Source organism: Carassius carassius, chromosome 9, assembly GCF_963082965.1.
Source record: "Carassius carassius chromosome 9, fCarCar2.1, whole genome shotgun sequence".
Taxonomy (NCBI): Eukaryota; Metazoa; Chordata; class Actinopteri; order Cypriniformes; family Cyprinidae; genus Carassius; species Carassius carassius.
This window is the reverse complement of record NC_081763.1, coordinates 26,250,839-26,271,402: the sequence shown is the minus strand read 5'-3', so window position 1 is coordinate 26,271,402 and position 20,564 is coordinate 26,250,839. Positions and strand designations below refer to the sequence as shown.

The window sequence follows — 20,564 nt, the reverse complement described above, 5'->3', positions numbered from 1 at the left end:
TAAAAATGTTAGCCTTACACTAACTAGAAACTCGTCTACTGCTCTGCATTTTTCAGTTGCACCTTGGCTCAACTGATTGCACCACAGCATGAATCTACAAATTCTACTCGTGAAATATTAAGACAAGTGACTGAAAAAAATAAATAATAATAATCACCCCCCGATCAGCCCTTCTTTTGACATCCTTCACTTCCACACACATTCTCACAAACACAACCACTAAGCATCACAAACATCCAGTTTAGAATAAATGTCTTACATCAGGAGTGAGGACTGAGTAGCTGGGAGGAGGTTTGTCCACAGAGACAGGCAGACTGAAGGAGCCGGTGCGCAGGCGGCCGTGCTGCATGAGAGGGATCCACTGTAAAAAGCAACATGAACTATGATTAACCTGTACAGCCTACATGCAGTTCCAAAACATTAGCATGCTATATATGACCTACAATCACATGGCACTATAACTTTAAAAGTGTCATAAGAAGAATCAGGGGAGGGTGCTACTGAATCCCAGCAGGGAAAGAGATTGCCTGGGAGGTGACGTATAAGGATGCTCTAGGTGTCTCTGAGGGGGGTGACAGGGTCACATGAAGGTGAGCGTTTCATCAGGTAGCCTGGAGCGCTTCTCCAGCGCTGTCAGGAGAGGATAGAGAGGAAGGTCCTTCTCTCACCGTGTAGCCCACCGGCGTCTCTAAGGGGGTATTCTGCTTGGGCTGGCAGCTGATGTGATAGAAGGTGAAGAGCAGGTGGTGGTTGTCGGTGAGGTTGGCAGGAATCTTCATCTTTACCTCCTCGTAGAACTCTGGGGACCTGCAGAGATGGAGAGAGGAGACTGTAGTGGTTTTCAACTAGGGGGCTGGGACCCACTAGGTAGCCTCAGCCAAGGGGGCTGCTGAATAAGTTTAAATGACTTAAAGGTCTCTTATTATGCTCTTTTACAAAGTCTTGATTTTGTTTTGGGTGTGTACTAGAACAAGCTCTCATATGAGGTTGTTTGAAAAACACATTATTTTTCACATATTTTACATTATTACAACACCTCTCTCCCCACACTGGCATAAACGGCTCAAATAGTTCCTATATCAAATGAAAGCCTGCCTTCTGAAATATGAAATGTGCCATGATTGGTTAGCTGGGTCAGTGTGTGTTGTGACTGGGAGCACTCGGCGCCTGCAAGCTTCAGTGTAAATATTGCATCAAAAATCAAATCATTTGAGCATGATAACACTCGGTGCCTTCTCTAGTGCAGCTCGACCAGGTCTCGTCCCATCTGTAATATCACAAATCTTGGAAAATTGTAACTGCAGATCTTTTCTATGCTCAAACAGCAACATTACAGACGAACTAGAGCTGAAAAAGTGAAAAAGCATAATAGGACGCCTTTAAATTATTTAAGCTGTTTTAAATAAAATAGTTTAAATAACATTTTAAAAAAAATTTTAATTATTTCGCTTTTTAAAGTATTAATAATAATATTATGACATAGTTGATAAAACAAACTTCATTAAAAGGCTAAAAGAAAAAAAATGAATTAATTAAATGAATTAAATAAATATAACAAATCATATATATATAATTTATTATAAAAATATATAATAATTTGCTTCATTCAGCAAACATTACTCCAGTCTTCGGTGACAGATGATCCTTCAGAAATCATTTTATCATCTTCCAATTGTCTTAAATAGAAAACAGTTACAGTAATCATTTTTTTCCAATATAATTGTTTTTTTTTCTTTCTGTATTTTCCTCAGCCTTGGTGAGCATAGCTTTCAAAAACTTCCAAAAGATTAATTATTCTCTCTCTCTCTTTCTTTTTCTCTTTCTGTATCCAATAGAATAATATAAATATATACCTGTTAATATTATACTACACGTGGAGCCTTTGAATATTATTGTATTGAGTCAAAAATAACTACTTCTGTATGGAAATGTAATGCAATTCTGGACATGTATAAAAAGCATAAGAAATGTTGTTTCTGTAATGAATAGTGAATGAGACAAAGGTTTGTACTTGTTATGGTAGATCACTTGGGTGTACGCCTCCTTGTAAAACTCAGCACAGCTTGACTTTCCAAAGATGACCTGTTCAGGGGGTGGAAATCACATTGCACTGGTGAATAACACTTAACAGCTCCACTAGATGTCACTGGGGAGTTACATTTCAGCCATGATGTTGCCCTCGCTAATCATAACACTGTGGATGGATTTTCAAATGATCACAAAATTGATTTAACCTCTAATGTACCTGCACTGCATATGGCCTCACTTGAGCCCTAAATAAATTAGATGTTTCAAAGTGAGCAACTGGTGTTCGAATGGAGCATTAACACTATTAGGGAGTTCCTAAAATCTGTGATTCGATTAAAAGGTTCTGCGAGTTCACTGAAATCTCCAAAATTTCCCAGAGCGCTTCTAAATAGATCTGAAGACTGAGTTTGGTTCGTGTGACTAATGTAACCTGTGTGTTTAGCTGAAGCTAATACACTGTGACATGGACTGATGTGTTTTTAGGGAGGCATTGTCATACTCTTGGCGCAGATCTGGAGAGCTTAAATGTGCACAATTGAGTTTATCTAAGAGATGAGATCATCATAACAGATGTACTTACATAATCCCAAAAGTTTTTTGTCTTTTCATAAGAATACGCTTTGACAGTGTGACTAAAGCTGGGTGCGGGTGTGATCGGTGACTCACAGGCATGGCCTGGCTGGGATCCTCTCCTGCCATGAACTGCACGTTTACTGCAATGTTCCTCACCGAACCCTGCCGGCTATTGAAGTTGACACTCTGAGGGTAAACGTACAACAGGTTCCTGAGGGGGGACAGAGAAGGAAATAGATGGAATAAATGAACCCTTTTCTATCAGACCACCAACTGTGTAAGAGCAGCCTGTAGATGATGTAAACCATCAGGTCCAGAGTTATTATGTGCACTACCATTTAAAGTTTCCAAAGACTATGATATTCACACTCTCATATAACTTTGATTCTTCTATTTTCAATCCACTTATCTTGATTTCCTGGTTATAGACAGGCTGCTTCCTTCTGTCAACACAGAAGTGCACAATGTGGTGCTCTCTCAAGCTTGGCCTTCATTTCGAAGGACAATAGACTGAGTCTAATGAGTCACTAAAATTAGTTGCTAAAGAAAGGTGCTTCCGTGTGGCCATTTCTGCAACCAAATTTGGACTTCAGCAATGCAAGTGTGCTCAAGTTAGCAATTGAAAGAAGACACTTCATTGCAACTGCCACAATTCCTTTGGCAGCACAACCATTTTCAACTATGCAGTGATGAGAAAGGTTTCTAAAGTAACAAATTACTCTTTAGGATTAGGTAATGTTTTCTTAGTAAACAGGACTGATGTAGACAGACAGGCTTTGTAATTAGAATTTTAGAGAACTTTTAGAACTGTCATTCAAACAGCAGTGATTCTCTACAACAATAATGTTTGTGATGGGATTGTCATTATTAATCAATTAAATTCTACATGGGGGAAAAGATTGATCGATTTCTTTCAAAATGTCTTAGTGATTTCAAACTATTGAACAACAATGCAAAAGCTAGATTTACAGTTACTTGTAATGCTTAAATTCCTAATGTAAACAGTCAAGATTACAACTACTACTATAACGGTTTAATTTCTACTTTAATGTAATATAAACAGTTAATTTTAAATTCCCAATTTCAATGGTCAAGTTTTCAACTACTAATATAAACAGTTATATTTTAAGTCCTAATGTAAACAGTCACGTTTTCAACTACTAATATTATAGATTAAATAGGTTTTAATTCCTGATGCAAACTGTCAAATTTAAAACAACTAACATAAATGGTTATTGTCCAACTCCTAATGTAAACTGCCAAGTTTATGGAAACTAATAAAATAGTTGTAAATCGTGTTTACAACCATTTGTTCCTAATGTAAACAGCCAAGTTTAAAACAACTTAAACAGTTATTTAATAAAACCGTTACTTTTCAACTCTCCTAATGTCAATGGTCAAATTTACAACTATTAATATAAATGATTAAACTTTAAATCAGTGTAAATGGTCAAGATCACAACTACTAATTCAATGTTTTCAAAGATTCCCATATAGGGTGTTCACCATAGACTGTATAAAAACATGGACGTAATGTCCGTGACGTCACCCGTAGACTCCTGATGAGCGTTTTTGAAGCTCAAAGCCATCTTGGCAGCTCGTCACTCCCCGATAATCGAAAATGTGCAAAAAGGCGGGAGCTGGTTGCTGAAACCACGCCCATCTAGCTCAATGGCTGTGTCAGCAGCGGCAATCCACCTATCACTCAAGTGGCCACGCCCTTAATTACGCAAAACTTTAAGGCATATTATAATTCAAACGGATGAGTTATAAAAAAATATATAAAAAAATCACCCCCTTACAGTTGTCATGAAGGGCAAAATTAGCTATATAGTTCAAAACAACTTTTTGCACCAGGCTGTAAACATTTTTTTCTGCTGTAAAGTTGGGTATTCTAACATGGGGAGTCTATGGGACTGACTCCCTTTGGAGCAAACCTCTAGAGGCCAGTCGATGAATTGCAGTTTTAGAGGTTGCTGCTCGGTGTTTACACGGAAATGATAATGGTGCCATTTTCTAAAACTTGCACTTTGAAACCCGTTTTCAAAAATACGCATTTTCAGTCCCCAAAATGCTGTTGTTGTGTAAACAAACAGTCCAAATACATAAAAAGTTTCTAGTTTTTGGCTGAAAATGTTGTTGTGTAAATGGCCCCTTAGTCAGATGCACTTACATTGTGACTGTGCCTCAGATTCAAATCAACAGAAACTGTAAAGGTGTGAAACAAATGGTCCATACAGTTAGAATAACAAAGGAACAGCTTTCCTCACAAACTTTTTGTAGATTGCAGGGTCTCCAGTGGGAGGTCCTAACAGCATCTGTTGTTTGTAGCCCTTTTGTCTTCAGGTATAAAGTTCTGTCTCAGAGACAGAACTTTGGGAGAAACTGAGATTCTTACAAGGGTTGAGATTCTTGAAGGCCGACAAGCTTACACCGATGCTGAAGAATTGTGCTAAACTACTGCCTTCAATAAATTCTTCTCCCCACAAGAACTCTGGTGAAGTTTACTTATTATATGTTTTAGAGAAAATCAAATACATTGGCGAGCTGCCCCAACCACTGCTCTGCCAAATACATCAAAATCTAACAGTTTCAACTCCTAACATAAACTGTCATGTTTACAACTACTAATATAGACAGTTAAAAAAATCAATTCCTAATGTAAACTACGAAGTTTACAAAAACTAACATAAACAGTTCAGTTTGAACTCCTAATGTACGATGTCACGTTTACAACCATTTGTGCAAACAGACAAGTTTATAACTACTAATACAACCCATTTAGTTTCAATTTCTAATGTAATCTTTCAATTCTAAAACTTCTTATGTAAACAAGTCCTGACAGAAATAGAGAGAAAGGATCAACGCTTCCATGTGCCACAATCATGAATTATTTTCATTTGTGGGCTTTTCTCAGAAAACATTACATATGAGATTACTATAATGTCATCAATTCGATTAACATTTTTGATGACTTCTAAACAAAAGGAGCGCCATGACATACATCTAGTTTTCCATCTGCATGTTTGAGGAACAGTGATATAAATAAACATAACAGGCATTGCAAATTCCCTGACTTTACCCCAAATCAAACACTAAACAGGTGGCAGCAACGTGAACATACAGGTCTCTATCTCTCAGACCTCCAGTGACACTAAATATGATCTTGACATAACTAATGTACCTTTGAGGTTAAAAGGGAAGAGTACATTGGCAGACAGACTGCTAAGCACGTCCCTGGTGCAATTCCTCTAAACATCTGTCTGTCCAACATAAGTCAAGGTCTCTCTCTCTCTTTCTCTCTCTCACACAGCTGTAAGCTTCTCTGATAGGCCAGTGTCTCTGATTTCTCAATGTCCAACGCACATCGTCACTGCTTATAAAAGCAGCATCCTGTTGCAAAGCGTGCACACTTCTCGCACCTGCTGTAGTCACAGCTTGTTTTTTAAGAAGAGGACAGGATGCAGACAGCTTTATGTGTGCTGTTAGCGGTTCTGTGTGCAAACACTGTCTCCTCATCTCCGCCGAAGTCTGTCCATGCCGGGGAAAAGCTGGCCTCCAAGGATGAAATGAACATCCTGATGTACGGCGTACTGCAGTTCACTGAAACCCTGCACCATATGCACCAGAGCACAGAGGCCAGGCTTGCCCGCGTCATGAAAGCCATCCGCCGAACTGAGAGTGAGGTGAATAGACTGGGGCACGACACAGAGGAGGCTGCTAAAAATGAGCGACAGATTAAAGAGAAACTCCAGCTCATTCAGGTAAAGCCTATAAGGCTGATCGATCGGTCATTTTGAAATTACCGTCCCAATTAACAGAAATGGTAGTTTATCTTGGCATCAGTTCTACAATTTTCCCCACATTAGGTATAAGTGTTGTAAAGACGTAATATGGCTCAGAAAATCCATGAAGAATATAAAATGTACTGGGATCTGTGGATCCAACTGCTGGTTTGTTTGCAGGCTCAGATGAAAGCACTGGAGATTCAAGTCCACGAGAACAGAGATACAGTCACCAGGGTGGAGCTGGAAGAGAAACAGCTGAAGAAAAAACTAACCAGCTTGGAGGAAAACCTAAAAAGCTCTGTCCAAGACAGGATCAAGGTAGTGAAGCTGCAGAACTGCCTTTCACTGAACACACCAACAGTTATATCTGGAAATAACAGATTATCTCTTTCTGACAGGTCACACCACTTAAAAACATCTCTAGCCTGAAGGACCTGATGAAGTGGACCCAAGAACAGAAACTGAAATTGGAGAATCAAAACCAGCAGCTGGCTGATTTACAGAAACAGGTAAGCCTGAATGTAGAATTACTAATAAACATGTGATCGCCTGTAAAACCAACAGTTCATGTCAGTGCTTGGTTCTCATTTCAGAATATGGTGTAACCACTAAAATCACCAACAAGGAGAAAGAGCAATCAACACTCCATTCATGGCACTGCAAATGGACCTCACTTACCACATGATCATAAATATGACACCGTTGTCTACTGTGCCATGCATTTTACACGCACATTGGGCCTCAATTGTGAAAAAGAAGGAGAGTGAATTTCTGTGTAAAACATTTGAAACTGTGAATTGCTGCATGAAATTCCTGTTACAAATATTTAGCTGCTTTTTTTTGTAGTGAATAATGTTTATAACAGCAAAAAAACACAATGATCATAATATATGTATGTAACTAATAACTTATAACTTATATTCCATCTAACACAAAGGCAGATATTTTTCAAAAAAATGGAAATTAGATGGTGATTTGATACTTCAAAAGTTTGAGGTCAGCAAGATTTTGTACTGTTTTTGAAATTGCAATTTGCTTTCAATTGTAATATATTTTACATGTAATTTATTTCTGTGATGTCAACTGAAGACAATCAATGAATAACTGCTTAAATTTTAGTCTGTTATTCACACAAGACAATCATATGAATTCAGACGACTCGAATGTAGTTTTATGATACATTTAGGTGTATTAGCATTAGAGCCTGACTGATAAAGGTTTTTTGAGGGCCGATGTCGATACCGATATTAGATAATAAAAGAACCCGATATTGATATATTGGGCGCTATTCTTTTTATGTATATTATAATAGTACCAGTCAAAAAACATGTACGTTCCCCTTCGAACTGGATTCATGGTGGAACATTGCGGTCTAATAGAAGAAACGTCTGAAGTGATAAGAGAAACATACAAAATGTGCAAAGCGGGGAGTCGCGAGGACTAAAATTAAGGACCACTGCTTAATAGTATTTTGTCTCAATAACTAGGTGACAACGTACTTTTAAATCCCCATTCAACAGACAAACTAGTTAGCAACTTACCATTAAGACAACGCTTGACTATGATTCGTGAAGACACCGCAGAAATGGTGCTGCTTGAACACTAATGTGAAGTGAATCTCATGAATGCGGTGGTGGATCTCCGCACCAAGGGAATCCTTTCAACTCGAGGAACCCTTTCAAAGGCCGCCCTCCGTGCATCGGTAGTCCCCAGGATCGCCAGACTGCGACTTTGACTAGCTGTAACTCCAGGACCCCAGGGGCTATCGATGCGGGGGTGGTCTAATTCGAAAGTGGGTCTTCGAGACGTACAGCCGATTCAGAATTTGGTGCGGAGATATGGCCATTCAAATTTTCAATGGTATACCATACACTTAAGTTTTTTAAAGCATTCCATCCAGATCACCAGTAGCAAACAATGGACTTGTCCACTGTGCTGGACAAACTACGTAATTACACCATTTACAAGCACTTTATCTGCGTTTAATGTTCTGCATAAAACAAAAATCATATTGCTGGAATATACGCAGATGCCGAAATATCTGCGATAAAATCGCCAGACCGATAAATCGGTTGGACTCTAATTAGCATCTCTTAGTCATGGACAGAGGTGTCAAGTAACGAAGTACAAATACTTCGTTACATTACTTAAGTAGAAATTTGGGGTATCTATACTTTACTTGAGTAATTATTTTTTAGCCGACTTTTTACTTCTACTCCTTACATTTTCACGCAAGTATCTGTACTTTCTACTCCTTACATTTTAAAAATAGCTTCGTTACTGCTATTTCATTTCGGCTTGTTTTCATTCCGGCTTGTCATCATTCAGAAAAAAAAAAAAAAAAAAAAAAACTATCCAGACAAATCGCGCCATTCGGATGGAGTGAATTTGATTGTGGTTGGATGAGAAGTATAAACCGATACCATTCCGAGACCCTATTGGTTTGTACGCGATCCATCGCACCTGCACATGACACAAATCACGTCACACTCCAGCCAGGAAATAGCCAGTTTTGGGTTCGTTTATAAAAAAATATATTTCTTAAAAGTAAGGTTGGATATGGAACCGGTATGCACCTAACTGAATAAGAGAAAGCAGATTTCGGTGCCTTTTAAATGCCTGAGCGATCGATTGAAATGTTTGTCCTGGTTCTCCGAAATGTACACAAGAAGCACGGGCATCGCTAGGCTTTTTTAGCGGGGCTGTAGCATTTAGCTCCATAAACTGTATACAAATTTGTGATCGCCTCAGAGTCAGTCCCCTTAAGTTTCATATGAAACCGGCGTCAGACCGGTCTCCTCTCCGTCTTTCAGCGCGCTCTTCAATCCGCAGACCGCGGCGGAGCAGCGCGAGCGGAAACAAAAAAAGAGGACACAAGGTATGTGTTTATCGAAAGATTGTTAGAATATCCGTATCTGTGCAGTTCTTTGTCATAAATACAGTTTACAAAAGGTCACGAGGGAGCAGTCGGTTTCTCATCTTCTGTAAAGTTTTCGCTGCGTTCACCGCTCATCACTAAACAGCTGTTTCCTCCAGCAAAAATCTAGCCCTTAACACATATGAACGAACACTTACACTTATTTAAATATACTTAATTTAATCGTACGTACTTTATACATACACCAGCTACTGTGCAAAAGTCTTGGGCTCGTTAGTATTTTCACTAAAGAATGGTGTTCGGCCAGTTATTTATATACTTTGCTGTTTCAGTATAAAATATCAGTTTACATTTCCAAACATTCATTTCGCCGTTGTCAGACTGCTTGTGCATTCAAAATCGCACTAGATTATTAATAAAATTAATGGCAAACTGATATTTCCTACTGACACACTACAGCAAAATATATAAATAACTGGCTTAAAACCCTTTTTTGGGGTGAAAATACTAATGTGCCTTAGACTTTTGCACAGTACTCTACTTTACAAACGACTGTTGCTACTTTATAAAGAATGAGCATACAGTCATTCACAGAATGGATTAAAGACAATGACAGACAGCACTCATCTTAACTAAATATCAGAGTGAGTGACAGAGATACAGTCGAAACATTATGTGTGGTTTTTGTATTAAGTAATGACCCAGATTATGAAATACATTTATTAGCCTTAGATTAAGCACAACTTGGGAAATAAGAGCATCCAAAGTGAAAGCTATGTATTTATTTTAAATATTTGTAATGTTCTTTAATGTTATCCATAGTTTTTTTGTGGGTCTTTTTTTTAAAGTATCGGTTCAGGCACCGTTTAGGCGCCGGTACCGTTTTAAAAGTATCGAAATGGCACTGGATTATTTCTCACTGGCTCATTTACCAAGTGGGTGCTTTCTCTTCGTCCTCCACAAATTAAGCTACTGTAGGTAGTTCGGTAGCGAGACGTTTTAATAAATTATCGTTTGCGATTGAAGACGCGATTGACAATGTGATAAGTAGGCTATACCAACTTTGTAACTCGTTACCCCCCCCCACACACACACACACACTGGACATAGCAAATACAGGAAGCTATCAATCAAGAAGGTATCAGGATTATGAGTTATTTTTAATTTTTAGTTTTTGATTAATCAGTCACTGTTTGTGCTTTGCAGATCGATCATTGTATGGCATTCATAAGAGCTATAGAGAGCAGAGCAGACGGCTCCTTATGCATTAAAACCACTCTCTTGGTACTTTGGTGTCATACAATGATTGGTGCGCAGCGACGCTTCAAGTTGAATGAACGAACAAACACCTAACATGTACGTGTATTTGCATTACTCTGATCGTTCTCTGTAGATCTCACCTTATCACACGCCACGATTGGTTGATTATGTAACATACCTGCATGTTATTGGTCAAACTACTTTGGATGTTTTAGGCAATATAGAAATTCTGGCAAGGACGCGTCCTGGGAAAATGGCTCATATGGTCACCCTAGGCAACTAGTCATCATATCTCTAGTTCTTTAATGTATTTGCATTGTACTAAAGTACGTTCATTTTCAATGGGCATATATGCGGCTGAAACAGGTAGCCTAGTGCATCCCAAATTTTTCAACATGAACATTTTAATATAACATTATAGTCATTATGGCCTATGGCTTTTAGAATAATGTTTTTTTGAGGAGGTGGGGTAGTGCACAATAGGCCCCTGTGGCGCGGCCTAAGATTTTGTTCTTAATGGCATTTTTTTCCCTTACATTACTTATACTTTTATACTTTAAGTAGTTTTTTAAACCAGTACTTTTACACTTTTACTTGAGTAAAAAGCTTGAGTTGATACTTCAACTTCTACAAAAGTCTTTTTAAACCCTAGTATCTATACTTCTACTCGAGTAATGAATGTCAATACTTTTGACACCACTGGTCATGGATGTGTGTGGACTGACCTGTAGGTAGTGTGTGGGGTGTAGACGTAGCGAGCGGGAAACTCCAGCACTTCTTTGGTGGGACGCACGCGTGGGTCAGGGTAAGGCTTCACATGAAGCAGCTCTGGAGACAGACAGTAGTGAGGGGCCTCTGGAGCCGGGGAGATGTCGATCTTCAACTGAGCTAGACAGAAAGAGACCGACAGTGTGATAAAACGTTTAAATAATTGAACCGATGTGGTAAAAATAAGTGCGGACAGATACCAGTCACAGGTCTGAGTCGTCGCAGGACAGATGACGGCCTCCTCATGTCTGCCAGGAACTTATACAAGTCTTCATCACTCAATCTGTCCCCCTCCTGCAGCAGCACAGAAACTTTCAGCATTCGTTCAGTGGCTAAATAATATATTGTGCCAATACACTACCATCAGAAATGTGCATGAATAGAGAGCAGACCTGTTTGAAGAAATTGGTGACAGTGAGAGTTGCTGGACGGAAGTTAGTGAAATTGCACATGTCCTCTCCTACACTCATCCTCTCAAAACCTTTTTTTTTCCTCTCATTCCATGTCCCCTTACGCTCTGTAGGGAATGGGAAAATGTTGTTTAGTGTCATGGAACTAGGGCTGGATGACATATAGATTATTTATATTCAACATTACTTTGTTAGTTATACACAATTAACCAACATTGTGAATATAGGATCCAGGGGATCATCTGCAGTGAATGGGTGCCATCAGAATGAGAGCCCAAACAGCTGATAAAAACATAACAATAATCCACACAACTCCAGTCCATCAATTAATGTCTTGTGAAGTGAAAATCTGCAAGTATGTAATAAACAAATCCATCGAGGCATTTTTAATTTCAAACAGTCGCTTGTGTTTTTGTTTGTAAATGGTGCTTTCCATATTCTGAAAAACAAAAAAAAACAATTGGACTCATTCTGACGGCATCCATTCACTGCTTAGGATCCAATGGTGAGCAAGTGATGCAATGCTAAATTTTTCCAAATCTATTCTGATAAAAAAAACTAACTCTTTTACATCTTGGATAAGGTTGGTAAATACATCTTCAGCAAACTTTTAGGGGAATTATTTCCTCAACAATTTGGTGTCTAGTTATTTTTTTTTAAACAACAGCTTTCAAATTCAGTTCATTTTATCAGGAAAGTCAAACAATAAACTATTGTTTTGACATTCTTTCATGTAGTGTGAGCCAGAATAGCACATGTAGGGCATACTGTTCTCTTCCTCGTATCATGCATCATTACTGTAAGATGCAGCATGAAAAATAAATGAGGATTTGTTTAAAGATACAGATGAACTTACTGAAAAGTATCATCCTAAATGATTAAATCAAAGCAGATTTTTAAATCATAGATGTCAACAAAACAGCTTGTACAGAACTTGTTACCTAACCTTATATTCATCTCAGTAAAATTGTTTAGTGTCCATAACTCATAGCAAAAAAAAAGAATATATTTTTCAATATATATTTTTATATATGAACTTCAACTGTTAGTGAGGTCGTAATTATTTAACGTATGGTTTAATAAATTTCCTAATTTTGTTAAATCATTTATGAAAATTGTTTAGAATCATCATAGTCCCTTAACTATATAATAATATTTCAGAAATGGTACAGTGTAAAAAGCCAAGACTTTCTCTTTTTCTCTGCCCCGTACAACTCTCTACTATTTTCACTACTATATTCTTTTTACCTACTATATTTTGTTTTGTTTTATTCACATCATTTGTCAACAGCTTCTTATATTTGATTATTTTATTTTTTTTATTATGTGTGTGTGTGTGCGTCCTTAAATTGTTGTTGCACTGTGGCACCAGGAAAAACATTTCACTAGATTACATCACATTTATATGAAAAATCAAGTACCTTGAGGATGTATTTCTGGTTCAAAATGTCTCAAAATAATGGAGCACATTTATCTTAATAATGACGAATAGCTGTAAATATATAAGCCCTTGTGTGTGTTCCATTCAGAGACCTGTTCAAGGTGACTGGTTAAGAAAGCAGTAAAAAGTAAACTCTTATCTAAGTTCAAATGTGTTGGCTCTGGTTAATACCCGTGTCTGAGTCAGAATCGGAGCGGTCCAGCCCTCCAACACTGCTGACGATGTTCAGCAGATGAATCGCAGTCCAGGCGAAGGGCATGCGGAAACGACCCAGCCTAGTGCACATCTGCTCAGCCTGAGCCCTCAACTTCTCCAGCTTTTCCTTATGCTGCATGCATACACACACAAAAGTGAAAACCATCGAATAATTTCAGAATATCCATCTGGGTAGTTACCCAAGCCCTGTGTAAAGGTAATGGGTTAGCAGCACATATCATGCCATTTCAAACAACCGAAAAAAGCAACTTGGCAGCAGAATTATACAGTGACAGTTACAGGCTCCAGCATCTACTGGACCTTGCTCATATTGAAAAAGATTAACAAATATTGCAGCAGTCCAGATCAAGTTGAGAAATCCCCCAGAGGATACCATAATCATGCCAAACGTGTCTGATGAAATACTCATGCAAAAACCCTCACATAAATGTACACTCGTACCTTAGTGGAGTCAGATTCCTTCATGACCATGTAGGGTTCACAGCATTCGCCGATGTCTCCCTGCTGAAGGACTTTCTCCAGCTGAAACACAAGTACAGCTGCTTAACAATAAGGATGTCGGACGCTAGATATAGATTTAGAATTTTTATTTTTATATATTTTAAAAGCTGCATTTTCAGCATCATATCTCCAGTCTTCAGTCTCACACGATTCTTCAGAAATCCTTCTAATATGCTGATTTGCTGCTCAAGAAACATTTATTAGATTTGCTGCTTAACATTTTTGTGAAAACTCTGATATACTACCATTCAAACTGGACACATAATATTAAAATAATAATAATAATACTAATATTTAGCAATGATGCATTAAATTGATCAAAAGTGACAGAAATCATTTGTAACTTAATAAATGTCTTTACTATTTTAAATAAATGCTGTTCTTTTGAACTTTCGAATCATAAAAGAATCCTTAAAAGAAGTATGACGAATAATATTAAGCAGCAAATACTGTTTTTGACATTGATAATAATAAGAACCATTATTATTATTTAAGCACCAATAATAATTAATATCCACATAATAGGCCTGACTTTGTTCAACTCACATGTATAAATAAACACAATCGGATTAAACTAATAATACACAAACAATTGTACTTTTCACATTTTTATTGAATATACTTTTATGGAGTATTCATTCAAAATACATGGTGGATAAAGTAAGTGAACCTTGGATTGAGTAACTTTAGATCATCCTTTAGAAGCAAAACCTCCACTACATGTAACTGCTTATTTGACTTTTGAGCATGTTTGGACAATCCCTGCCAACAAATCTGTTTCAGCTTATTAATATTCATGAGTTGTCTTTATAGCACAACTCTCTTTAGGTTATGTAACAGCATCTAAATTGGCTTAAGGTCAGGATTAAGGAAAATGTGCTTTTTCTTCTTTCGTTAATATTGCTTCTGTGGTTGACAGAAGTCATGACTCCTGTAAAATGTCTTGATAAGGTAATTGAAAAAAAATTACATTATAAATGTGTTTACTGTTACTTTTGATCAGTTTTCAGTGCCCTTGCTAAATAACAGTATTATTGCATAAAAAAAAATCATATTGACCCCAACTTTTGAAAGGTAGCGTATACTGGAACAAAAATAACGGAAATTGATATTCTATCAAATTTACATATTTTTTTGGTAGGACCACTGAAAATATTGGCACATTAAGAAAATTCTACAAAAACAAATCCTCATTATTATGACCTGCAGTTACTCTTGTCCTACTTTGACTTTCCATAAGGACATGTGGTACTGCGCCCCCTGCTGGTCATACCTTAATGACTAGGAAGATGTCAGGAGACGGGTATGTGATGGAGAAGATAGCGGATCGGGCCAGTGTGGAAATGGCTACGTGGGGACTGTGGGGTCGGAGCAAGCTCTTCATCTGGTCCGAGTTCAGATCAAAGTGAAAATCCTCTGAAATCTGAGTGTGGATGTGAAAGGGAAACGATTGATCATGATCTCATTAGTGATTTACAGGAACCTGCTTTGAACCCACACACTTTTCAGTAACTATCCAAACGTTTCAAGGTGAAGAACACACAGTCATACCTTTTTCTTTTCTCTGACATCATACAGAGCCAGTGTTCCAAATATTGGCTCGATTTCAATCTCAAATCTAGAAGAGCAACCACAGGAAGTCAGATCATACAGCAGCTGGCTTAACTGTTCAGGCTGGATGTGTAATCAGAAGGTGTGTTACATCGCAATCAATGAATACAGTCACCAACTGAAGAATAGAACCGTTCAGCGATTTACAGTGACAAGGAAGTTATTTTGACAGAATACTCTAGTCAGGCCGAGGAAAGAAATTAAATTAACCCATCCAACGCTGACTGAAACACAAAAACAAGTTATTTCCTTGTTTTATTGTTTTGAGTTTCCTCCATTTTTTTTGTATAGATTTATAGTATCTTTAGTTTTTGTCATTGTACAAACACTCTTCTTTTATTGCCTGCTATTCTTCATCTTTGTAATAGCAATACGACCAACATATCAAGCACTCCCGAATGACTAGTCGAGAGGCTTACTTAAGCGACAAACACTTGACCATGATCCTCTGGCCGCTGTGCTCTTTGGGCACCTCTGGGATGGCGCACCTCTCGACGGCCTCATCCTGTCAAACACAAAGAACCGTCATCATGACTATGGCAACGTTTGCTCAGTCATCACAAACAATGTGTACACAGACATAAAGCGAGAGGATGAGCAGCGACGATGCGGAGGAGCAAGAGACGGAGGAAAGACAAAGAAGATGTTTGACAAGATCAAACAAAAGCACAGCTGGATCATCAGAGAGATGTCTGAGCGTTTGACAGCTCTCCTACATAAAAGTGTTGAGTGTTACTCATCGTCTCCTACACAGAAGACTACTTTCTCACACAGTACTGAACTTTCTGTCTCACTATACTGTCTTTAATGATTTCAGACCTCATCCGGCGTGGGGTAAAGTCCCAGCAGATCAGCGTGGCGGCACTGCTGGCGGTTCTCGGCGTTGCGGCGGTCCATGTCCTCTGCAGCCGTGCGCTCCAGCACGGAAGGCAGCAGCGCATCAGGAGTGGAGTTTTTCAGGTCAAATATACTGGAGGCCCAGCTTCCCCGCGGCGTGTCATCCAGCGACACTGAGTGCCTCTTTGAGTCATCCTGCCACAGATATTCTGCATTAGGACAAACCTTCTCAAAATTATAATGACCATAACAATAACTGTTGATCCAACTAATTTCTTATTTTGACAGGATAGTTCATTTATAACTCTGTCATTTATTCACCATCAAGATTTTCTAAACTGGTATGAGTTTCTTTCTTAGTGGAATACAAAAGAAGATATTTTAAAGAATGTTGGTAACCAAACAGCTGCAGGTAGCCTGTGACTTAAAGTATAGAAAAATAAAATAAAATACAATGTTAATAACTACAAGCAACTGAAGAAATATCTTCTTTTGTGTTCACAAAATGTTGTGTTGTGTTGAGAAATAAATTCAAACAGGTTTGGAACGACATGAGGATAAGGAAATGAAACCAAAGTTTTCAGTTTTGGTTCAACTAGCCCTTTCACCTATTTACCTTCAAAACAATAAAATAAAATAAAATATTGTATTTACAACCATTCATTACTTCTCAAAGACCATAATCATCAGTTATATGGGTATTTTTTCATTTTTAATTCTAACATCCTTTAATTTTAATAATGAATCATTTAGAAAATCAAATTTTAAAACTTAATAGTTTGAGAGACTTTGTTCATGTGATCATGTATCCAGGCAATTTCAAGTTTGACTTCTAACATTCAATTTAATTAAATAATAAATGCAATGAAATAAATATGCAAATAAAATTGGTTTGAAACTTTTTGCTCACTCCAGGATTTTTATTACTATTTACTGCATTTGTAACTTTGTAAATTTGAGTTTGATTGTAAATACTAATAGATTGAAATATAACATTATTTTACAAAGCCCATAATTACCATTTATCCATTTATGTCAGTTTCACTAACATTCTTTGCTAATATCAATTTAGGAGTATCATTCAAACTACCATCAATTAAATAATAACTCCAATGACAAAAAATAAATAAAAGAAATAGTTTAAGACTTTTTGCTTACTTGAGGATTTTATTTATTACCACTTATACATACAGTCGCAGCTATGACAGTAAATGATTGGGAGAAGAAGAGTGAATGCGACTGGAAAATGTCACAAGCCTGTGTCGCCCATGGCTCAATGTATCACCACTAGGACACATCTCCAACCACAAGTGTGATTCTATGTACTGCGTGCATTAACTGTTTTACTTGTCAGACAGTTACCTGCTCATCCTGACGATCAATGGTGGCCTCATCCAGCTCAAAGGTTTGCTTGACAAGTCCTTTCTGTTTCTCCCGCTGCCGCTCAGAGTTATGAGGCGTCTGTGTTGTACTGTATCGCTGATACCTGAGAGACCACAAAGCAGCATGTCATTACTTTCTACTTAACTTGTCCCCCAGTAAGCATTTATGCTGTACACCACCAGTCAAAGCATCACCTCACAGAAGCACATTCAAATGATGCTTATCATGAAACTGAAACCTTCTGGTTTAAAGGCTTTTAAGCAAGACCTATTTTATTATTCAAGCTAGTTTTGTACACAACATAAACTGTATCTGTGTGAAACATCTCAGGATGCACCTCAGAACATGTGCAGAGATCGAAGAGCAGCTAAGATGTTTTGATTTCTTAAAAAAAAAAAAAAAAATTTGCTCACTGAATAACTGCCATAGTTGTATTTTTCCAAAATTCTAATGGTTTTACTATTACTCTTAAAAGGTAACTAAACCCCTGGTCAGAGCCTGACTCCACCCACTGGCAATATTTGAAAAATGCTGAAAAGTGGGCAGAGCACAGCGGAGATAGAGAGAACGAACCTAGGGCGGGGCTGAGCGGGTGGGGCGTGAACCTGAGACCCGCAGTGACGGATTAATTGACAGCTGCTGTCAGAGTCGCTAGAATGGAGAGTGACTGTAGTGACGCCAGTAGCTTTGCAACAGAGCGTTCATTTGAAGTAGAGGACTTTTCTCGCCCACCTTCACTTAAAGTGGAGGATGTCGAGGTGTCTGTGGCCTGAGCCATATCAATTCGAGCCGCTGGCACAAACTGCGGTCTTAAGTCCCGCACCGCGTCGCTTTTCAGCGCGAACAGTTTGCACAATCCAGCTCTAGGCGGGAACTCGCGGTCTTCCAGGCCAAGTGCATGCAACCACTGGCGCCTAATTGTAAAGTCTGCTGGAAAACTATGTAGTCCAGCAGTGCTGTCGCAACCAGCAACACTACACATATGTACCATCCTGACCACTGTACTAAATACAGATAAATCTACGCCAACTTGAAGCTATCCTAACTGATGCAATACTATGCTACTAACTATGCTTCTAACAGTACTAACGTTACACTAACAACTATGCTTATTATTAACTACATAGGCTACACGAAATAATCTACATAACTATATAAATGCTATGCTAAATAGATGCTATAATAGTCTATCCTGGTCGTTTCAATACTCGCAATTCCAACTCCTGACTCACTACAGTGATTTTGACGGAACAAGATGGTTTTATGCTGCCAAGGGCGTGGTAGCTCGTACCAAGGGGCGTGGTGAGCTGGAAACTGCTGACGTCACCTGCCACCGCTTACGTCACTTGCCACCGCAACATCCAATAGGAAAAATCAACTGCAGTAGCCACCGTTCAACCTGAAGAGGGCAGCACTCAGACATTTTTACACCATATACTGTAGAATTAAAACACTTTATACTAATGTCAAAAAATTTACCGTATTTTCAGGACTATAAGTCACACTTTTTTTCATAGTTTGGCTGGTCCTGCGACTTATAGTCAGGTGCGACTTATTTATCAAAATTAATTTGACATGAACTAAGAGAAATGAACCAAGGGAAAACATTACCGTCTACAGGCGCAGGAGGGCGCTCTATGCTGCTCAGTGCTCCTGTAGTCTACACTGAAAACATAGAGCACCCTCTCGCGGCTGTAGACGGTAATGTTTTCTCTTGGTTCTTTTGGTTCTAAATAAATGCGACTTATAGTCCAGTGTGACTTATAAATGTTTTTTTCCTCGTCATGACGTATTTTTGGACTGATGCGACTTATACTTAGGTGCGCCTTATAGTCCGAAAAATACGGTACTCTAATCAATGTACAGCACTAATAAAGCCCCATTCTTACAGATCGTTAAATAAAAAAAAGTTGGTTTAGGGTTTAGTTACTCTTTAAAAAAAAAAAAAAAAAAAGTAGGTCCAAGAGGTTCAAACTTTCGACTGGTACTGTGTGTGTATTTGTTTAAGTTGAAGCTCATGTAGAAGGAAGAATACTCACTTCCTCTGGATGATGAGCCAGTCGTCGGTGTAGACCCCCAGGGCATCCCTCACTCTGGGGTCCAGTGAGCTATCAACAGTGAGTGCAAAAAGAGATAGCGTCAAACCCCCAGATACCCTCAGTGCACTTACAGGCAGCACAGCATGGCTTAAGCAAAATGATGATATTACCTGATTAGCAGTGAGGGCGTGAGGAAGGGCAAGGTTCATTATAGTGTGGTGTGTGTGTTTGTGTGTGTGCGATGAACGATGAGCGACTCACTCCTCCTCCGGGACGGGCGGCTCTATCGTGGCGCACTCTCTCTCCTGCAGCAGCAGCTCCAGGTCATCGCTGGGGAACTCCAGCAGCTGTCGGAGGGGTCCGGGCTCTGCTCCTGGCGGATGGCTGCTAACGTACTCCTCATAGTCCACAGGCTCCACCACCTCCGTCAGAGGCACCTAGAAGAGTACATGTGTCACCACAAGAGCCAGACTTACATTGAAATTGAATACCTGTGGGTCTAAGAAATGATACAAATTTTACCTAGTGTAATTTCGACACCATTAAACTTCATCATCAGAAGATCATCAATCGAGATTTCAATCAAGTATACTGTTTGTTGTACTTTCACTTTTGATCAATTTAATGCATCCTTGCTCAATAAAACTTTATTCCCCTCCTTTCTGAAACATGTCATTTTTTCTATTTTTACAAAGCTCATCTTTCTGAAAAGCAAGGTGTGGTCTGATTGGCCAGCTATCCAGTGGGTTGTGATTGGCCAAATTCCTCGAGTGTGTGACGGAAATGTTATCGCCTTACCATACTTTGAGGCTTTATACCGCGCGGCAACAA

General features: G+C 38.6%; 1 protein-coding gene across 5 annotated transcripts in view; it reads right to left on the bottom strand.

The window, feature by feature from the left end:
* Positions 1-20,564, bottom strand: part of LOC132149421 (dedicator of cytokinesis protein 7-like) — a 62,571-nt gene that overhangs the window by 21,348 nt on the left and 20,659 nt on the right. For all 5 annotated transcript variants that reach the window (XM_059558639.1, XM_059558641.1, XM_059558642.1 and 2 more), the window contains exons 3-18: positions 19,995-20,170; positions 19,734-19,802; positions 17,674-17,797; positions 16,294-16,506; positions 15,894-15,979; positions 15,415-15,481; positions 15,137-15,286; positions 13,804-13,884; positions 13,318-13,474; positions 11,688-11,812; positions 11,496-11,589; positions 11,253-11,415; positions 2,695-2,812; positions 2,012-2,082; positions 669-807; positions 260-361 (exon numbers count right to left, since the gene is read on the bottom strand). In XM_059558639.1, coding sequence (XP_059414622.1) covers positions 260-361; positions 669-807; positions 2,012-2,082; positions 2,695-2,812; positions 11,253-11,415; positions 11,496-11,589; positions 11,688-11,812; positions 13,318-13,474; positions 13,804-13,884; positions 15,137-15,286; positions 15,415-15,481; positions 15,894-15,979; positions 16,294-16,506; positions 17,674-17,797; positions 19,734-19,802; positions 19,995-20,170 — 1,935 coding nt within the window. The remainder of the gene's footprint in view (positions 1-259; positions 362-668; positions 808-2,011; positions 2,083-2,694; positions 2,813-11,252; positions 11,416-11,495; positions 11,590-11,687; positions 11,813-13,317; positions 13,475-13,803; positions 13,885-15,136; positions 15,287-15,414; positions 15,482-15,893; positions 15,980-16,293; positions 16,507-17,673; positions 17,798-19,733; positions 19,803-19,994; positions 20,171-20,564) is intronic.